General features: G+C 41.7%; 2 protein-coding genes across 8 annotated transcripts; both read right to left on the bottom strand.

The window, feature by feature from the left end:
- Nucleotides 1-353: 353 nt before the first annotated feature.
- dbpb (D site albumin promoter binding protein b) lies at nt 354-9,158 on the bottom strand. The gene is made up of 5 exons (XM_020646776.3): nt 8,541-9,158; nt 8,078-8,365; nt 7,006-7,446; nt 3,484-3,737; nt 354-2,667 (listed from the first exon to the last, which is right to left on the bottom strand). The coding sequence occupies exons 2-5, from the start codon at nt 8,265-8,267 to the stop codon at nt 2,452-2,454; spliced, it is 1,101 nt and encodes a 366-aa protein (XP_020502432.1). The 5' UTR covers nt 8,268-8,365; nt 8,541-9,158; the 3' UTR covers nt 354-2,451.
- Nucleotides 9,159-10,897: 1,739 nt separating this feature from the next.
- Nucleotides 10,898-19,675, bottom strand: si:dkeyp-69b9.6 (uncharacterized). 7 transcript variants are annotated; one of them, XM_029279865.2, is made up of 4 exons: nt 19,308-19,675; nt 18,728-18,856; nt 16,593-17,259; nt 10,898-14,516 (listed from the first exon to the last, which is right to left on the bottom strand). In XM_029279865.2, exons 3-4 carry the CDS (start codon nt 16,807-16,809, stop codon nt 12,154-12,156), a joined length of 2,580 nt encoding a protein of 859 aa, XP_029135698.1. In that variant the 5' UTR covers nt 16,810-17,259; nt 18,728-18,856; nt 19,308-19,675; the 3' UTR covers nt 10,898-12,153. The 7 variants fall into 7 exon arrangements, with proteins under 7 accessions (XP_029135698.1, XP_020502348.1, XP_065813570.1 ...); XM_020646692.3 differs by having other exon boundaries at nt 18,743-18,856; XM_065957498.1 differs by having other exon boundaries at nt 19,312-19,675.
- Nucleotides 19,676-20,381: the final 706 nt, after the last annotated feature.

The following is a 20,381-nucleotide window of genomic DNA, read 5'->3' as shown; positions in this document are numbered from 1 at the left end:
TTTTGTTGTTGTAAATAAAGAGTGTTTTCATTTGGAAATGTCCAGAAATATTCTAGGACAGATGAATTGCCTCTGTTGGGTAAGAATACATACTTGGATTGCGTCTCCTGTTAAAGTTTTAAAGAATTTAAAAACAAGTAGTCTTGGGAAATTGCAATTTAATTTAGCCCTGTTTTCAGACTTTAAAAATGTAAATCCAATAGTTTGTAGTCTAGCCTCTGTCTTGTCTATTTTCCAAATAAAATCTGGGAGTTCATTCAAGGTGCAAGCACACAAGTTTAATACCAGTACTTAGAAATACTGAAAGAGTATAAATGAGATCAACTACCCAAGAAAAGAGAAGAAGTCGTGAATGAGAACAATCTTTTATTGGTGTTTTTGGAAAAATCTCGACTACATCCAAATAACCAGCACCAAGTGTGCTGGGCACCAAGGACACCACTGATGCAGCAGGGCAGTTGTAGTTCAATAAAAGATTTACCAACCACATCTGTGAGGAAATTAGACTAAATCCTGTTGGAGGAGCAAACAATCACTGATTGAGGTGGTAAAGGCGGAAATCAACCAACAAGGAGCAAACATTGATGGTGTGCATAGTCCGTACACCGCTGGGGGAACAGAGGAGGTCACTGTGAAAGGTAAAGTAAGTCTGCACGGGCATCATGTTCGAGTAATTGAGCTGTGCTCATCCATGTTAAGAGAAACCAAAGTGGCAGCAGGATCCTTTGCAGGTATGAGTAATGTTTGGAGGTGTGAGACAGGATGCAGACAGAGAGGGTGGTTTCCATGTGAATAGTCTTTCTGAGGAACACTGAAGATGTTTCAAGGTGCAACAGATCATGTTCATCCAAAGAAAGAAAATCATTCCATAATATACAACAGCGACAACAAGAGGGATAATCATTATAATCATAACAATAATAATAGCAGTAATGGTCATAAAGGGGATTAAAACACACTCTATTACTAGTCATCCCTCCCCCAGGAACATAACATAGTGTACCTGTGTAGGTGTGGTGGGGACACAGAGAGGTTTCCAGATACAGTTAAAGTAATAACAGGAGTAAACAGTAAAGGAAGGAGCAGTATTGAAAAAAAAAAAGCACTAAATAGCAACGATCTTTGTGGATCAACAATAGGAAATTTTGGCTTTTATTTCTCCCAGAAATCTGAGAAATTAACACCATTCCACTCAATGGTTTCTCAACCAATCTCCTGGAATACATCAAATACACAAATATCATAGGCTTTTTCAATATAAACAACATTGTCTCCCTCCTTAATAACGCTGATTAAAGTGTGTTCATAAAGTACAGTAAAGTAAGGACGCGAGTTTAGCTGGGGAGATGATAACGATTTCAGAATACAACACTGAGATCTGTGCTACTCTGTGCACCGTGGAGGTACAAGAGAGACACAGGGACAAACTGTAAGAGGAAAAGTTTGCACATGGCTCTGAGGGGATTGGCTGCAAGTGAGAGCAGACAGAAATAGAAACAGAGAGAAAGAGAAATATCCCAATGAGTCAAAGAGAGGGTGAAGAGGAACAGGGTTACCTGGGGGGCATCACAAAAGCAGGTTTTCACCTGCTTAGGTAAAATACCAAACACCAGATTAAAAACCCTCATCTGGGATAGAAAAGAGATAAGAATACCAGTATGGAATGAGGAGGATGTACCAATTGCATAGAGTCAAGCTCAAAGTACACATAATTGATATTGTTGTAGGAGTCAATCAAAAAGTGGGGAAGTTGTTCCATTAAAAAAAGTGTTGGAGATAGTGCTGGTCTGTTTACACGGTGTCTCCTCTTGTCTCTCATTTCGTCTCTCTCTTGCATGCCCAGCCCCAGTGACAGAAACATAGCAGGAAAATAAGTGCTTGAGTAAAATCCACAAAAATGTATAACTATACGATTATAAGATCATTTTTGCTCTCTATATTACAATTGTTACATGCGTCCTCGCCCCTGCTGCTGCGTCCCGACTATAATAATAAGTCGAAAAGATACCCATCAATGACTGACACCTGTTAAACATCTCAGAACTCACCTAGAATAAAAAGAGATTTACCATAGCTTTCCTCCTTGTCCCCCCATCATGTAGAAAATATACAAAATTATTGTCCAAATTTGCTCTCCCTCTAATTTTAAAGTATTATAAAAATATACAATTCTCCAATAACAAAACTCTTAAAAGTCACATCTCTCATCTGTTAAATTATTCTTTCTGTCCATCGCTTTTAAGAGCTGACACCTCAACAAAACAAGACACCTGAGCTTCAATACACAAACCTTCTCCTTGTCTTATACATTCATCATCAGAATCATCAGCTTCCTTAACATCATCACCATTTTCTTATTATGTCCATCATGTCAACCCCAATAATTTCAAGTCTTTCAATGAATCCAGCTTTAAATTCTTCCTCTTCCTGATATTTGCTCCCACACTGTCATCACTGGTCGGCGAGTCGGTTTTCATATTTGCTAAGGATGTTGCGACAGCGGCCGAGTTCCTTTCGGATCTCTGCTACTTCCTGTCGAAGGGCGGCGTTCTCTCTCTCCAGGTATGCAGCACGCACTGTGATTTGGTTCTCCTTAAGACGGCGAGCATCTCGGGAACGCTTCGCTGCCTCATTGTTTTTATATCTTCTGGTCCAGTACTTCTCATCCTGAGAGAGGACACACAGAAACAGTGCACATTGAATACATGTGATCATTTTTTTTATTATTAGAACACTTCAATAAAGAAAAATCAATGACTGGTCAGACTAGATTCTTAAGATGTGTGCAGTTCTCTTTTACTACGTTTCCTGTTGTTGGTAATGTGTAATGTGGGTGTTTGGCCATGACTCAGCGTGGGACACCTTTGTTTCAGACGCTTTATCCTTCAGGTTTGGACAGAACTGAGTATTTGTCTGAGAGAAAATAAAGTATGCAAACATCGTCCAGTTCCAACAGCCTACAACTGGAGAACTAACACTCATCTTAAAATGCTCAGTATCGTCTACCGTGGAACATTTTGTGCTCTTTCATTTGTTGCCAATTAAACAAATCCCTAATTTTAGCCCCCCAGCCTGTAGATGTACAATTATATGTACTTCTCCCAAACTCACTCACCATATATTTCCAGCCTTTTCTTCATGTATATATATTTACATATTTTCATTTTCATTAATATCTGTGTTTATTAGTAATTTGTCTTAGATTTGAAGCTATATAAACTTGAGTACTGAGAGAGAATTTATTTTGGAGTAATTGTTAAAGTCAATAAAATGACAAAGTGTGTATGGTTCCAGCTTCTCATGTGTATGTCCCATTATGCTCTTTAAAACGTTTTTTCACATATTCTGTATATATAGATATTTTCAAACTATGATCACTATTTGCAAGACAAAATCCTGGGGGTATTGATCCAATCATGACCTTGAATTCCTTACAGGTTAACCACTTCTCCTCAGAATGTTTACACTTCAGGGAGCACTCACCTTCATGTTATCTGGCACATGGATCTTGCGGGCCTTCTTGATCATCGGCTGTGGCTTGAGCTCCTCTTCACTGAACGAGTGCCTCCTGGGGTCGTAGTTCGGCTGGCCGGGGGAGTTGGACATGTCTGAGGTATCCATGTCAAACATTCCACCGCCATCAGGCCCGCTGTCTGTGGGCGTCAGCAGAGGTGGACAAGAGGACGAAGAGGAGGAGCAGGGTGACTCACAGGAGTCGTTCATACTCGTCTGACTCCCTGAAAAACAAATAAAAAAACGTTTGTTTTAAATGCTTTTTATTTATCCACATTTTTCCTGGAATAGATATTGCATTAAAAATCAGTTAGAGTAGCTAATGACAGCAGCCAGATAAGACAACAAACACATGTAGTCATACACCATGATGGCCACCAGATGGCAGCAGAGAGCTATTTTCTTGGTGTTGAAAAACAAACAACATTCTTCTGCTGTACACTGACTCAACAGAACTGAGGACTTTTTTCATAAGCCTTCACGGAGACTAAAACCTACAGTTTTTTAGGGGCAGTTTAATATTGGAGAAATTCTATGAACCCCTCTGTAACAGAACACGAAAAAAAACACACCATTACATTAAATGATTCATTTCTATCAGATGAATGAATACACATTAGGAAACAGACTGAGATTATGGAGCATTACGATGTTAAAAGTAAGAAAAACTTGTCAATTAAAATCTAGATGTGAAAATGTTATGTAACTTTGGATTCCTCCCCCTTGCAACTAGTTTCTTTAAGTGGGGCCAGTATAGGGCTTTGCCTCTCCCCACCCCCTCTAAGGTCTAATACACCTCACTCAACTGACCGTCCTTCTCTGTACGTCCACACAACTGTTCCTATATTTTAAAATAATCTCAACAGTTCAATAAAAAGCTGTTATTAAAGTGGTCAAATAAATGTCATGTCAATAGGAGGAATTAAAACTTAGACTATATCAACATTTTAGACTCATGTTAAGCAAACCTTAACCAAATGTCAAACTCCATTTGGCAAGGGTAACTGTCCAGACAATCACATCACTTATAACAAACACACAGAGCTTGAATTGGGGAAAGAAGGATGCATAAAAGGATAGCAACAGCACTGCAAATGATTAAAGATGGCAATGGAGTTGCATCAACACAATCCAAACACAACTCTACCAAGCTGGTAATTAATGGAGATTTACTGGGTGTAAAAAACGATCTGAGTACAGCAACTTGTTAAAATGGCCAATAAGTAGACATTGTATATTTAGAAGAAAGGGGTAAGAGATTTATGTGTAAAACCAAATCTATCCCCTTGGTCTATGATATGTGTAGCCAGCTGTTAAACATGTTATCTGAGGATCTGAACTCCATGAGAAGCTATCACATGAGTAATGGCTGTACAAGGTGTACCCTCAGGTGCTACATGTACCCTCATGATGTTCCCATCTTTCACCAATTCAAGAGTTCTGTTAGATACCCAAACACATGCCATAATACACAATTAGCATGACTTAACATCACCGACTCTTTGTGTGTGGTACTGTATTAAACCAAAAGCAGATAACGCGAGACAAATACTTCATTTTCTTCTTTCGGAGGTGAATTGAAGTTTTATGCAGCTAAAGCCTGACAGCAGGAAATATTCAATGCAACCACCTGGTGTTGTGTTTTTGTTTTTTTGGAAATCCTACAAACTCCCAGCCCTCCTGTGGTGCATTGTTGCCTCTCCCTGTTTTTTTTCCACTTACAAAGTTAGTATGGTGCACTTTTGTCCACTTGAGAGAACAGAAGGATTTTACTTTCCACAAGAATGGTCCTATATGTGACTGAACTCATTTGAGGACTGGTAGGACTGCATTCCACAAAGGCCTGAATTTGTTGTTTAGGTAAACAGTAGCCCTGCTCCTTCTTTGGCACCTAATTTAAGCATTTGTTGTCATGTGTTGCTCCATACAATATTCATGGAGCAGCTGTTGGCAGGGAAACTTTATGACTTTGTTGATTTGAATAAACGTTTCAGACATTGGGGAGAGTTGGTGGGAATAGTTCAGTCAGCTTCAGCAGTCTTTATTATAATATTTGATGTTTTTTTAAATAATAATCTTTAAGACTTTTCATAAAATACTTTAAGTGGATTGTAATTCAAAAGCATGGGACAATATGATCCATTAAAAAGAGTTATCAGATTGTAAAAGCATTCATTTTTTTACTTAAGGACGAGAGGAGTTACATTCTCATGTTAATCTAACATTCAGTTTAAATTTCATTGTGAATAGCAGTAAACTAAATGTCATTCATTGTCGATTAAAGGCTCCATTTGAATTCTGGCATCTTAGGGAAACTCTTCCTGTTGATCAGTCTGTCCCTTCCCTCTGTTGGCTCCTCCTCCATGTCTGCTTGCCCTGCCTCTAGTTCTCTCACTCCAGTACCCTCAGCCTCTGCACGTGTACTGACGCGTACACATGGCTGTGGCGTGTGAAGTGGGAAGAGATTTAAAGACACGCAACCGCAAACACTCCACACACTTCTCCCTCGCCCTCTTAGTACTGTTTTGACCCTGCTGCATATTAATAATTGGCTGGGGCTGAATGCTGATTGTGTTGTACTCAGCGGTACACACAGCACATGCCAAACTCAACCAAACCCTCCTTGTCATTGCTGAGAGATTGACTCATCAAAACACTCGAGGACCTCTTTCTTTTACTACACCTCTTTCTCTGAATTCCTTCATCATTCTTTGTCTGTTTTTTCCACTTTACTCACCCAGGAACTTTAACCCTGAACAATACTATGAAGTGGAAAAAAACCGTATATCAGTCATTGTCAAGGAGCCACTCCTAATCTGTGTTCTCTCTTTTAAGTTGACTTTGCAATGAAAGACAATGTGACTGTATCTCCTGCCTTCAGCCCCCCCCCCGGGACAGAAAAATGCTTGGTCACTATGGGATTTGCTATAAACTCAAAGGAGAGTTTAAAGTGCTGACATTATAAAGCACACCAAATAACCTTGATTGCACCACGACCACTAATGTATTGTGGGGTGTACTTGTCTCATATCAGCTTCTGGGGACAATTTGTCTCTTCTAACTTGTCAACTCTGCAAAGTTTGCACAACCCTCTTTCTTGATATTGCTGTTTTGAGCTGATATGGATGAACCTTGAAGAATAAACTGTCCTTGTACATCTTTTAAGCCCTCTTGTTCATCTGTAAATCTATCTGGGAACTAATGTTTCATTAAAGTGTTTGTTATTGATATGTACTTCCCTGTTTCTCTGTTGTTCTTTCTCACTGTGCTTTAACACCATTGTGAGGACAGCTAAATGTGTGCATATTATAATATATATCTTGTTGTATTGTATCATTTTGTATTTCACTAAAGTACATTGTATCATATCATGACATTGTATGACACCATATTTTATCATATGGTAGCGTGTCACATCATTTTGTATTGTTTTGTATTACATTGTTTGTTATCTTAGCCAGTTGTAACAAATCCTATTATGTTAAAACTCACCATGAAGACAGTCGTTTCCCCCTGTGAGGTTCTGCGGCTGAGCTACCTCCAAGCCAATAAGCGATGGCGAAGAAGAGGACGAGGGTGACGAAGATGTGGAGCAAGGTGGGGAGGGAGGCGGTAGGCACTGGGAGCTCTGGTTAGGTACAGCTGACTGGGAGCTCTGTGAGGGGATCTGGGCTGAACTGGAACTGTTGTTGTTATGCATGCTGCCCATTCCATTTTCTGTCAGAAACTCCTCCAAGTCCATGTACTGAAGCTGGAAGAGCCCCCCATCTGCAGGCAGGGTGCGATCCCACAAGAGAGGCCCCAAGAACTGGTTGAAACTTCCTCCATTTCCTCCTCCACAGCCATTACTGCTGTTACTGTTGCCAACTCCACTGCCATTCCTCATGGAGCACACTCCCAAAGAGTCCTCATCAAGGTCCAATCTGTCTTTATCTGTAAGAAACAGAAGAGTGCGGTCACAATTTGTACAGAATAGAAATTAAGAATGTTAACTGTGAGTATATGTTCTATCACCAATCAATGGATGCTAATATGAACTCTCCTTTTGTTGGCATAGCTAAGTAGCTTGGTAGGTGTATCTATACATAGCACTTTTCTTAAATGTCTGTTTATGTCTAAATGTGCACAAATTGACCAGATGGTAGCTGGAATGCAAAACTCCCAGATGAATCTGACAATAGCTGCAGGTACATTTTGGCACAGCAAGCACCACCAAAGAAAAGCTGCATAACATTTCAGATCAACCAACACACTCATTGTAATCTGGATCCTAACTGAAGTCACAGCAGGGATTATAATCCAGGTGAATACTGAGTCAGGTCACATGAGCGTCATTGTGATAATGTGTGATGAAGCATCAGACTTTAGTGGCATATTTTGTACCATAAAATATGAAAAAATAACGTGTTAAAAAATAATGTTGAATCACATTAACAGCAACAGTGGTTGGAATAGACAGTTATGACTTGTTCATGATCTGTCATTGCAGATATTGAAGACGAACTGTATCAGGAGCAAAAACAACACTGTGACAACATTAAGTCACAATAAGTGACAGTATTACCTTTTGAATCCAGTGGACTCTTTAAACGCTGGTCTCCCTTCATGGGATGCTGCAGGAGGGACTTTAGTCCTGTCATGGAGTTCAGATGGCCCCCTGTGAGGGATCCTGCAGGCTGAGTACAACTTCCAAACTGTGGGCTTGCGCCAGCTGGGAGGTCGGGGGTCGGAACCTGGGAGAGCTGCCTGGACATCCTTGACCAGACGGGGTCGCAGAGAGACACCTGGGGCACTTGAAGAGGCGTGGTAAACTGACCCGAGTACCTACCAATAGGACTAGTTGGCTTGATGTCTGTGCGTGAGTATGCACGAGGGCAGGAGGGAGGGGGTACAGAGACAGGGAGAGAGAGAGAGAGAGATAGTTTTGAGAAGTGTCCATGCAGAAAAAATAAACCATTGTAATAAACTTCGAAGTATTAATGGCGCAGATGAATTATACTTAAGTTAGAAAACAAATGAAACTTTACCTTTTACTTGTCGTTAAGAGTTCCTTATGTCCTTGCAAAAATATTTCCATCGAAATATTCCATTGCAGTTGGATGCTGTTAAAACTGTTCAAGAGGGCTAGCTGTGATTCTCAAAGGATCCGTGTAGGAGGGACAGTCAGACCATCTGAGTAAGAGTACTGTCCTTAATATAAAAAAAAAACGCAAACTGCGTGAAAATGACAACGAAATCCGCAAACAACCCACAGACCGGAGAATTATAATAAAAACTTGAAGAGCGATATCCCGAGTTATTCGTCCGGCGCTGAAAAAGAAGAGCCCAAAAGACTTGCAAAGCAAAAACCTCCGTCAAAACAAAACAACTGATGAGAAACTGTGTATAAAAAACACGCAGCGTCAGGGCAGTGGCTGTGTTGGTCAGATGACAAGTTGCATTGGTGTTTCTCTCCTGTGCTGTCGCGCTCTGCTGTCCGTCGTAGAGGGAGGAGGGGTTTGTTTCCTCTTTCTCTGTCTGTACTTTTTTTTTTTTTTTTTTGCATCCGGTGGATTCAGTCACGGGCGCACGGGTTTTCGGTCTGTGTTTGGGCCGCGCGAGGTACACGTCCGACTGTCCTCTCTCTCTTTCTCTCAGCTGGAACGGACACGGGCAGTTCACGTGACGTCACACATCAAGGAATAAACGAGCGAGGCTCAAAGGGGGCGGGGTCCAGATTTAAGCGCCCTCTCTAAGCCTGTGTGTGTTATTTATGAGACACACCTACCCTCGTGCCGCACATCAAGGAGAACAAGCTGTTTGTTTTTTTTCTTTCTGACAGGTACAAACAGTGGTTATCTAGTTTTTCTATACTGAGGCAACATCAATGTACATTTGTTTTTGTTTTTTGCTTCAGTATGATGACTATAAGGGAAATGTCAATACACAAAAAGGCCATCACAAATCACTTATTTACTTATTTATCGTTGTTCAGCTTCCTTGATTACACTTTGCTTTACTCTGTTAAGAGCAGTGTTTTCACCTCTGATAATCAGTAAGTCCAGCATGGCTTTTCCAGCCTCCTTGTAATCCAGGGAAAACGTGAGTGTGCCGTTTTTTCAGGCGAGAGGAACGCTTCAGCACGTTGCCTCCCGGCGTACAATAGCTGTCCCAGCTCACGTGTATCAAGCACGGGGAGACCAGGCCTGTCCGCTCGCGGCACTGAATCTGATTTGCGCTGTAAGCTCGTCGCTCCACCCACGACGTGCGCTCATTGGATAGAATTAGGTCGACTGAACCCGCCCGCTCGGATTCCCCTCATGCATGCCACTGCCGCGTGAGACCAGTTCGAAACACAAAAAGCGCGAGGGCTGTCTCTACTGTACAGCTTCTGAGCACATGTAAAACAAAACTCGCAGCAGGAGTTCACCTGTTTTTATACATGCAAAGGTTGACAAGTGTACATACGACAGAATATAGTCAACTGAAGCTCAATGTTTCTGTGATTAAATTAGTTCAAATGAACCTTGCGTACTAAATATGACACTGAATAGTACAAATTCAGCAAACACGGTCCCATGACCCCTGATTTTATTACTTTATACAGTATATAGTATTTACTGTGTATGTGTGTGTGTGTGAGAGAGAGAGAGTCGTCATAATTTATAGTTTGCAAGTCAGATTGATGGATTCTTTTAAGTATATAGGGATGCAAATTCATACTTTAATTTTTTTGATCCCTTTAACATCATATCATGTCTCTCATTAAAGTATTGACATTATTGTATGAAGTGTATCTAAAATATAATTTTAATACCACAGAAAGGGTTGTAGTAGCATTTTCTAAAGTGTAATCGTAAATGCAAGTAACCACTCATGTAGTTACTTGCATTGCATTTCACCATATTCATTGGTTGTATGAGTGAGATTTGATTGACGCTCAAGCGTTCCGTTTATTTTCTGGCATTAGTCGTATTGTAAACAGCGCACAAGGCACATAATTCACAGTCACACAACACTCTTCAGTCCACCCCCTATCAGTACAAAATCCATGTGACTGCCACACTCGCTAGGACAAGAGTAAAGCATAAATGAGTTGCTTACTGCCACCTAGTGGAGCTTGTGGTGAGAAGTTTTACACAGCGGTTTCTCTCAAGTATGACAGTATGTTCATTTTAATCATAACAAATTAATCATCACCCGAAACTGCTTCGCCCCTGAAGATCGTTAAACCTAAGAACTTCAATATTTATAAATCTAAATAATACAGGACATAAAGCAAAATAAAATTGTAAAACCTCAATACTGTGTTTGGTTACAACTACAAATAACTTGTTCAATTATTAGCAGTTTGTACCATTTTATGGGTGATGTAGGTTACTTTAAATGAGACATGAAAAAAACGACTGGTTACACTTAAGGTTTATTCATTGCTGAAATGTAATCAACTACTGACTTCTCAGTAAATAATGTGATAAAAATCTACTAAAACTATCATTTTCCTTTAGAAGAAAAAAAAAGGCTTGACAGGGGTATGACCATTTCATATGTGGATAGTGACAAGATGTTATTAAAACATACAAAGAAACAAAAAAAACAAGGCATGACAGTAAGAATATGATTGCAACCCAGCAAAAAGTAAAACATAGAAGGGGTTAAGTATAATATTGGCAAGAAGACTGATTGGGTTACACACATGAATACATGGAATATTACACTTGTTTCTACTGTGATAGGTCCTTCCTTAAACACACTGTGGATTACTGTAGAAATAATCACTGCTAAAAAGAGCATACAAATTACATGAGATAAACATGTGTCACAGTTCACTTGTTTAGCCTGTTTTAAATCTCTTGGTATAAAAGCTAGGAATATTTTAAATAAATGAAGTAAAGTGAATATACTAAGCAAGGCTTTTGTAAGTTTCTTCGTTTTGGCAGAAGAGGGATCCTTGTAATGCTAATTACCAGCAACTTGACATTTATTCTATGCATGATTAAATTACTAGGGAATATAGAGCCACTTTCAAATCAGATTTATCACTACAAACTTCTGGGGATATACTGAATAAACCATCACATACTGTAGGAGTGATTTCACAACCTCCGCAAAAAACTTGACCAGAGAACAAACATGCACTGACAAACTATCAACAAAGGTCTTTGTCCCAATGTCCCTATTCCTAAATAATGCACTTTACATTAGTAAAAAATCCTCAGAGCCTCTAAGTGAACAACAACAAGACAGAGTACACAGCAGAGACGTTTATCATACAGCAAGAGATGTAGCAGGGATTCTAGTTATGGGGAGAGATACATTAGCAGGTCAAATCACCTAAACTTTTCTGGTAACTGCACAGTGTCAGCCAAGCATTGTCAATGCACTTAAGGGGTTAATGAACCTATGGAAACAGTCACATCTTTTGAAAACATCTTCCAATATAATCTGGAAGAATTTCTGGTGATATCTTATAGAATGTTTTACAGTAGTTGTTAACACACTCATTCTAATAATAAGCAAAATAAATTTCAAATGAGACATGAAGCAAATTCTTCTAAAGGCAGCATAAGCCTTTTCAAGTCCCTTTTTTTTTTTATCACCTTCCCATTTTAGAACTGAAATATCCCTCATGAATGCCACCTGTGCCAGATACAATGATGCTCAGTATCTGTATGGTCCCTGAAGGAATGGCACCTCCTCCTGACCCTCGTGGGTCTGACTCTCTCCTGGTCTCTTTGAAAGCTTCAGCCTATTAGCATCTCCTCGCTGCAGTCCTTTCGCCCTGCGGCGGCAAGAAACCTTGTGCCGTTTCAGAAGTGTAGCGTTCCAGAAGCGAGTAGAGCAACGTCGGCAGGAGAAAGTCCCTCTGGCACGATGGGAGGCCCGATGGATGAAGGCTGCCAAAGCCCTGTGAGAATGCTTCCCACACACACTGCACCTCAGTCGCTCCAGAGTGGTCAAGCCTCTTTGTCTATGTTTTACTGCCATGTGGACTAGCAATCCTGCTTTGCGTGAAAACACAGAATTGGGGCATTTAGGACAGCCAAAACGTTTCACAGGGACTTTAAGAGACGACAGGATCTGCACCTTCATGCCCCCAGTGTTGACAAGCTTATATCCACCACCACCTGATCCGCCTCCTCGTCGAATTGTCAAACGAAGAGAGCCTTGTTTTTTAGTCAACTGCCCTCTTATTGTACAACTTATCTTTTTTTTTTTGCTTCCGTCGAGTCTTACTAAATTGTTGGATTCCCACTTATTTTCCCTCCAATCTCTCTGGTTGGACTTTTTTTTTTTCTTCTTGTATCGTCTCATGTCATCGTGCATTAATTGGTTGCTGCAGTCAAGGTGTTGATGGGACTGGGCACCTGACTGATGATGAGGATGATGTTGGGAGTGATGATGATGGTGATGCAAATGATGATGTTCAGTGGAGGGCAGTTCCGTGAGGGGCTGGAAAGGGGCTGTGGTGTGAAGCGTACGGCTACGGGATCCAGCTGGATATATGTGCTCTCCTTTCACCCCGGCTGGGGAATGAGGGTGCTGGGGGGGCATTATTGTAGAGTTTGGAGGCAGAGGCTGTGAGTACGATGGAGGGTTAGAGGCTGAAGAATGAGCAGCATCATAAAAGAGAGGAGAGTATCCAGATGGTGGTTGTGGAGGTGCCTGTTGATGGCTATGAGTGACAACACTGAGACTCTGCGCTCCATGGCCTTCAGTAGAAGGAGCCATTTGCAGGAGAGCATTGGTGGCAGCCTCACTCTCTGATGCTGATTGATTGACATCACTCCCACCTCTGTTATCTCCAGACCCACTGTTGCCTTCTTGTGGGTTGGATGAGTCATTGCGGGTCATCCCATGCTGTGATTGCCTATGTCGGGTGAGGCTATTGGAGTAAGCAAATGCTTTCCCACATACCTCACAGCAGAAGAGCTTTTCCCCCCCACCTTCATGAACCGTCTGGTGATGGGCAGTCAAATGAAAGTGATGGCGGAACGACTTCCAGCAGATTGCACAGGTGTAAAGTCGAGGGGGAGGGGGTGGCTGTGTTTGGGGTGGTGGAGGCTGTTGCTGGGTGTTGGTATCTTGAGGCTTAACGTCTTGAGGGTAGGAATAATAGGAGGAGGTGCTTGGTGCTGGGTTTTGGCTCCTATCTTGGGCCACGCTACATTGAGGGTTTGGGTTAAAGCTGTTTAGGTTCTCAGGAGCTGGTGTTGTGGGCACCTCTTCCAACTCCCCTTTCTGATGTAGTTTGCTGTGCCTCCTGAGGCTCTGGGAGTATCCAAACTCTTTCCCACATATGCTGCATTTGTAATTCTTTGCCCCAGAGTGGACTGTTTGATGCTTGCTAAGATGAAAAGCCTCTCTAAAATACTTTCCACAAACATTGCAGTGATGGGGTTTTTCCCCAGTATGAATGCGGTCATGCCGGCGTAGTGTCTCGCGGCGTGCAAACCCCTTACCACAGACACTGCAGAGGTGAGTGCGTGGGAGCCCGCTGGGCCCCATTCTGGGAGTATATTGCCTACGTTTGGGGGGCTGTCCAGCCACTGCAGGATCTTTCTTAGCTCTAGGTTTGCGGGGACGTTTTGGTTTAGCCGTAGGATTCTGCGGGTTGCTGTTCATAGCCTCCTGGCTCCCACCTCCTCTGAAATTCTTATCCATACCAGAAGTTGTTGAGGGTGAGCCCAGAGGACCCAAACCAAGACCACCTAGTAGACCTCCTATGATGTCTCCCCTATCATCCCCTCTATTTCCACTGTTACTAGCTGCTGTTATAGCAGAGATTGCATTATTGACAGAGCTAGTAACATCATCCTCTGAGTCATCCAGTAGAGAAGAAAGGGGCAGGTGGGGTTGTTGCTGCGGATGGTGGTGCTGGTTGTGGCTCTGTGAGTGTGGATGCAGTGTTGGAGCCAAGGGTGCCTTTCTCAGAGCTGGGCCCGCCATCCCACTTCCACAGGGGGAGGCACCAGAGTAGCATGGAGATGGATTACCTTGAGAACGATGGTCATCATGGTAGCCTGTGTAACGATTCCGAGAGTAGTCAGTGGGGTATTTAGTATCTGTTCTGTCCCTGTCATTTGAATTCCCTCCCCTTCCAGACTGAAACAGACTATCACATCCTAAACCTGATTTTGGTTCTCCTTCCCCAACAATGATTACACCATCTTCTTCCTCAGTTTTCCCATAAATAACCCCTCTATTGCTTTGATAAGTTCCCCCTCCTCCATTACCTCCTCCGCCCCCTCCCCCGACTCTGTCCTCGCCATCAGTTCCTGTCTTGCTGCACCTCTGCTTGGGTCCCCTACCTGGCTTGCCGCAGGTGCCTGAGGCAGCATGGTTGAGTAGAGAGGTGCTCTCACGGAAGGAACGACCACAGGCGGGGCATCGGAATGGCTTTTCCTCATGTATCTTCTCATGGCGTGTCAGTGACTCTCTACGATTAAAAGCCCGAGAACAGGTGGAGCAGCCATATGGGCGAGCTGAAGAGTGTATAACACCATGTTGCAGGAGGTGCCCTTTTTTTTTAAAGCCTTTGCCACAATCTGGGCAATTAAATATTTTGTCTGGGCTAGGACAGGAATTAGATGAGGGTTGAGGAGTTTCTTGTGTCGAATGGGGAAGGCTTGGGTCAGGCTGAGCTTTAATATGAATAGGGTTTGGGCCAGTAGTGGCACTATTGCTAGTACCTGCTGTGGTTGGCTCATGCATGCGCAAATGCCTGCGAAGGCTTGAAAGGTGAGGGAAGCTTTTGGCACAATCTCCACAACTATAAACAGTCTCTGAATCAGACTCTGTGGGATTGGGTTGCATTGAGCTCTGGTTATTAGATTTAGAAAGGTGAGAATCATTAGTAACCAGTACTGAGGCAGCAGTGGAGGAGGGAGCAGAGGAGGAAGAGGAAGAGACAACAGATGAAGATGAAGATGATGAGGCAAGAAGAGATGATGGGTCTCCACCCATATTTGATATACCAACCCCACTCCCAATTAACGCTGGGGGCTGACCATGACTTAACCCAGCTCCATTACTACTAGTGCTAGGGTTACTGCTGTGGCCATGGTTGCTGCTGCTATTATTATCAGATTTTCTCTGAGGCAAATATCCAGCCATAGCTTTCTTCCTCCTGCTGCTACTGCTACCACTGCTACTACTTCCACCGCCACTGTTTTCCCCTTTACCATCATCCTTAGATAAGGATAAATGAAGTGGCAAGGGAAGGGGCAAACCTACTTCTTGCTGCATTAAAGAAGCTATCTGATTTGACGAAAGTACAGGGATACCCTGGAAGTCAAAGCCTCCAAGTGATGAAGGCTGGGAGCCTGGGTGAAGCGGGTGATGAGGATGAGAATGAGAATGCGGATGAGAAAGGGTGTGAGGTGTAAGTTGTTGCTGTTGCTGTGGAGCCTGCTGTGACTGGGGAGTGGAGTGACCATGTGAGTGAGAAGAATGCAAAGCAGGAGGTGGAGCAAGACTAGTACTAGGCTCCCCACCAGTCTGACTTAAACCTAACCCTAAATGGTTATGGGTTCCCTGTTGCACAAGAAATTGCTCTAAACTAGCATTAGTAGGCACACCAGAAAGGAAATACTGATTAGCAGCTAACATGCAACTAAATTGTTGGTGAAGGCTACGTGCATCAGATTGGGCCCCAACTAATTGGTGTCCCAATGAGCTGACTGCACTGCTGCTAGAAAGGTTATTAGAGGTGGCCACAGAGGTTGAAGGGGAAGGAGAGGAGGAGGAGGGACCAGATGATACTTGGGGGACAGAGAGGCCAGGATGCAGAGGAGGAGGGGGTGGAGGTGCTGATGTTACTAATCCTCCCAATCCCCCAGCACTCCCACTACTTCCCCCAGCAAAGTGCTCAAAGCGGCCTACACCTGGATGTAACTGCTCCTGTGCTAGTGCTGCCTCAGACGGGTGGAAAGAGCGCAGGAACTGTGGGTAGCCTGAAGAATGACTTGAGCTGCTGCTGCTCATCTTGCTTGACTTTGAACGAGAGCTTTGAGATGAGGAAGGCTGTTGTTGTAAAGGTGGGGGAGGAGGGGCACTCATCTTGGCAAAAATGGAGGCAGAATCAGAAAAGGCGTTACCTCTTGACCCCTGCAGGGGGCCCAAGCCAAGTCCAGACAGAAGAGCTCCAGAAGATTCAGCCTGCTGCTGCTGCTGCTGCTGGAGTTGATGCTGGTGGAGTTGCACTTGCTGTTGATGTTGAAGTTGTCGATCTAAACCGAGGCCTTTGAACTGGTGGGCCTGGTGCCCACTTAACATCTCTATAATGTCCAGATTGTATTTTCCAAATTGGAACATTTCCCACTCACTGGCACATGGGGTTGTAGGGCCAAACCTTCAAAGCAAGGAGCGGCAACAATAATCCAAAGAATGACTCTTGAAAAAAAATGCTTTACCCTAAAGGGGAAGTTATAATACAATTTTCAAAAACTACTTAAATGTCTTAGATAAAACGTTTGTCTCTCCAGATGTTTACTTCTGGTGTCCTAGTTCCTGTTGATTATCCGCTGCCCACACTCGACTTCCAAAATGAGTGGGTAGCCAGAAAGATGAGTTTATGATCAAAAGGCAAAATGTCTTTAAGACAAGTAAAGAAGTTCCACCTAATTTCAAAATTGCTTTTAAAAGTTTTTTTTTAATGAGAAGCAGTTTAAATGACTTCTTTTTTTCCTGTGAGAGTTACTGCGTTGACATTTCCTTCATCTAAGCAAGATTCCTCATCCTTGTTCAGCCAAGAAGTTCCTTTCGCTGAAAAAAATCAAAAAAAGATAAAAGTCATAGAGAGGACCAAGACTATATTTCACTTTCCGTGGAAACCCCCCCCCCCCACCACCACCACCACCTGTTAACTGTTCTTTCACATTACAAAGCAGAGATTTATCCCACTTCATTGCAGCCATCAAGTGTAAAGCTTTTAAATTCATGTGCCATTATAAATATATTTTCACAATATGTAAACAATGCCAACTTTGGCGGTATAATGCATATCTCACAGAGATATCATATTATTATGACCAATTACACCCAAAGTTTAAGTGAGAAATGTGACACAAAGTTGTATTCCTGGATACACTGTTGAAATTGTCTGTTTATGCCAGATGAATGATTAAATAAAAAAGGTACAATTCAAGTTATTTTGTTCCATATAATGATACAATGGCGGGCTTCTTCAATGACTTAATACACATTAACAATCTTCTACTTTATTTTATTTTTGTATAACTTACCATTATGTCTCAGGTGCATTAAAGCACATACAGAAATGTTCCATGAATGCAAATTGTTTTCATTAATAGGTTCAAAATGAGGTTCTCAAAAAGGAAAAGTCATTATCAACATAGCTACTGTCAATGCATTGGCTCTTATTTATAGACATCATTCATGAAGGTGGGAGGTAACAGACTGGAGGTGCTAGACCTTGATTAATAAAAAAAAAAGCTACTGAGGAGATTTATACTGAGCTACCAAAGGTTCAGGTAAGGAATAAATAAAAGCAAAAACAACAAACAAAAACAGTTCTGCAAACTTTGGGAAAGGTTTCATAAACTTCACAAATCTGTGGGCACTAACTGAAGACATTAAACACTATTCAAATAAGAATCAACATCTTGTGCAAATGAACAATTATTTTCACTTACTACTTATTTAAGATTGTAATAATCAACCACTTTTTTTAGGTTTATTATTTGCAGATAATAATATAGCATACAGGTTATCACTACACTAAACAATTGTTAATTTCATTCTTAGCTGAAAATCAGTGAAATAGTGTAAAGACACTTGTTTGTAATATTGTGTTTAGTTTTACATAGTGTTGCTTGTAACATTAGCAATGAGATATCACATAATAGGACAGATGAAAGTAATTTAACACTATTAGGTGCTGTGTAATAAGTAGGTAATAGGTAGGCCAAGGGTATGACTACTGTTAAAATATAAACATAAAAATAGACTAATTCTTTTTAAGTTTGCAATTCATATTGAACAGGAGTCATTTTATTGATATGTTTTTGTTGTTTTTTTGTGATACACAGTAAAATAAACCGTACAACTCAAATTATAGCCAACAAAGGGAGAATCAAATCTTAAAATGTACATTATTATTATTTTAACCAGATGAAGTCAAACTGTTGTTTAGGTTGTCCCATTATCCTCCTCCTGAAAGGCAGACGTAAACTGGAACAGAATAACTCACTTTGCGTCTCGTTTTGCTCACCTTGTAAAATCTTACCGTTTCCTCTAATCGCTGCGATGAATGTAGAGGGAAGTGAGTTCCCTTGGCAGACGAGGAAGATAATCTATCACATGTTTGACGGGCTCTCATTTTAATGCAAATCAGCAAATCCTGTTGAAGAAAGGCAGAAATGCTAAATTAACAGACTCGCTGCAAAATGTAAACACAAGCAGTACATGCAGGCCCCACGTAAAAACAGGATGCACTTGAGGTAGCATCCTGTTTTAGTATTGGCATACATTTTTGGAGGACTAACTAAAACATTGGAAGCGCTTGCATGCAAAACTTTACGCTTTTTAAAGAGCACCATATTTTTCTTTTTTTGCACAAGCTCGGTATGTTTAGCCACTCGGCGCCACACGCAGTCTAAAAAAAAAAAAAAAAAAAAAAAAAAAAAAACCCCACATAACCACTGCTGCTAACGTTAGCCATCTTTCAAAAAAACCCCACTATATTAAAAAAAAAAAAAAAAAAAAAAGTACGCCGACCCACCGCGAACATTACGATGCTAACGTTAGCGTATACATCCGCGTAACCTACATATGGGGGGGCAAATGTTTACCTACGCATCCAGTCGCAAAGCACAGTTGTAGATGGATGAGGCCTGTCACGCCTTCTTCTTACCGCCTAGCCAGCTATCGTCGGCTTTCATTTCTGCGTGCTGTTTTCCAGTCGTTAGCCGGAGCCATTTTCACTGATGCTGAGCTGGGCGAAAAGCTTACACCGTCCCCGCAACAAATCAACGCCGACGGGCAATGCAGCCGCCTCCTTTCCATTCGGCTGCGACAGGTTATGCCGACGGGGGACGTTAGCTAAAGATTTCGACGGACGAGAAAAATGGGGTGGTCGGTGGTAATATTTTTTGGGTAAAAAGTGAGTGACGTGTGCTCTCTTTACATTGGTCCTTTCCGGCCCTTGTAATATTTCCGGGTAGCACTAGCGGGGCTCGCGGGCGGCTGAGTAGGGTTTAGGCTCCAGTGTGAAGGAGATCCTCTTTCACTAATATTCATTATCACCATTAACCAATCCACCCTGACAACACTGTCCACACTATATAAAAGTCAGCTTGTCTCAGAAGGAGTCCAACGCTGATGTTTTATGGGCCTATTAGGGAAATGATATCTCAATGCTATGATAGGCTATTTCTTGAAAGTGCATAACATTACATTTATCTTTTATCCTGTGTCTTATATTTTAGATAGAGGAGGACTAATTGCAGTTATAATTAGGATTGTGAATTAGGACATACAAGGAGGCTAAACATCCAAATGAATCAGGAGCAGCCTCCAATAAATGTACATGATATAAAGGCATATTCTCAAATATTAGTAAAGTAGGCCCACGATCAGGGGGTCCAGGGTTTATGAACAAGGGTTAATGTATTTTTTAAAACCTGCCAAAATGTCAAACTGTGTCATCTAAGCCAAGTGTATCATAATAATAATAATAATAACTTTATTTATATAGCACCTTTTTTAAAAACACAGGTTTACAAAGTGCTTTGACAAACAAGAACAAAGCAAACTAAACCAAACACAGAAGAACATTAACAACGGCAAGAACATAACAAATGCAAAATACTAAAAATAATTAAATACAATTCAACAGAAAAGAACCCAAAGTGCACGATACCCAA

Source organism: Labrus bergylta, chromosome 8 (genome assembly GCF_963930695.1).
Source record: "Labrus bergylta chromosome 8, fLabBer1.1, whole genome shotgun sequence".
NCBI lineage: Eukaryota > Metazoa > Chordata > Actinopteri > Labriformes > Labridae > Labrus > Labrus bergylta.
Note: the sequence above shows the minus strand (reverse complement) of the source record. Positions and strands in the feature narration are given on the sequence as shown.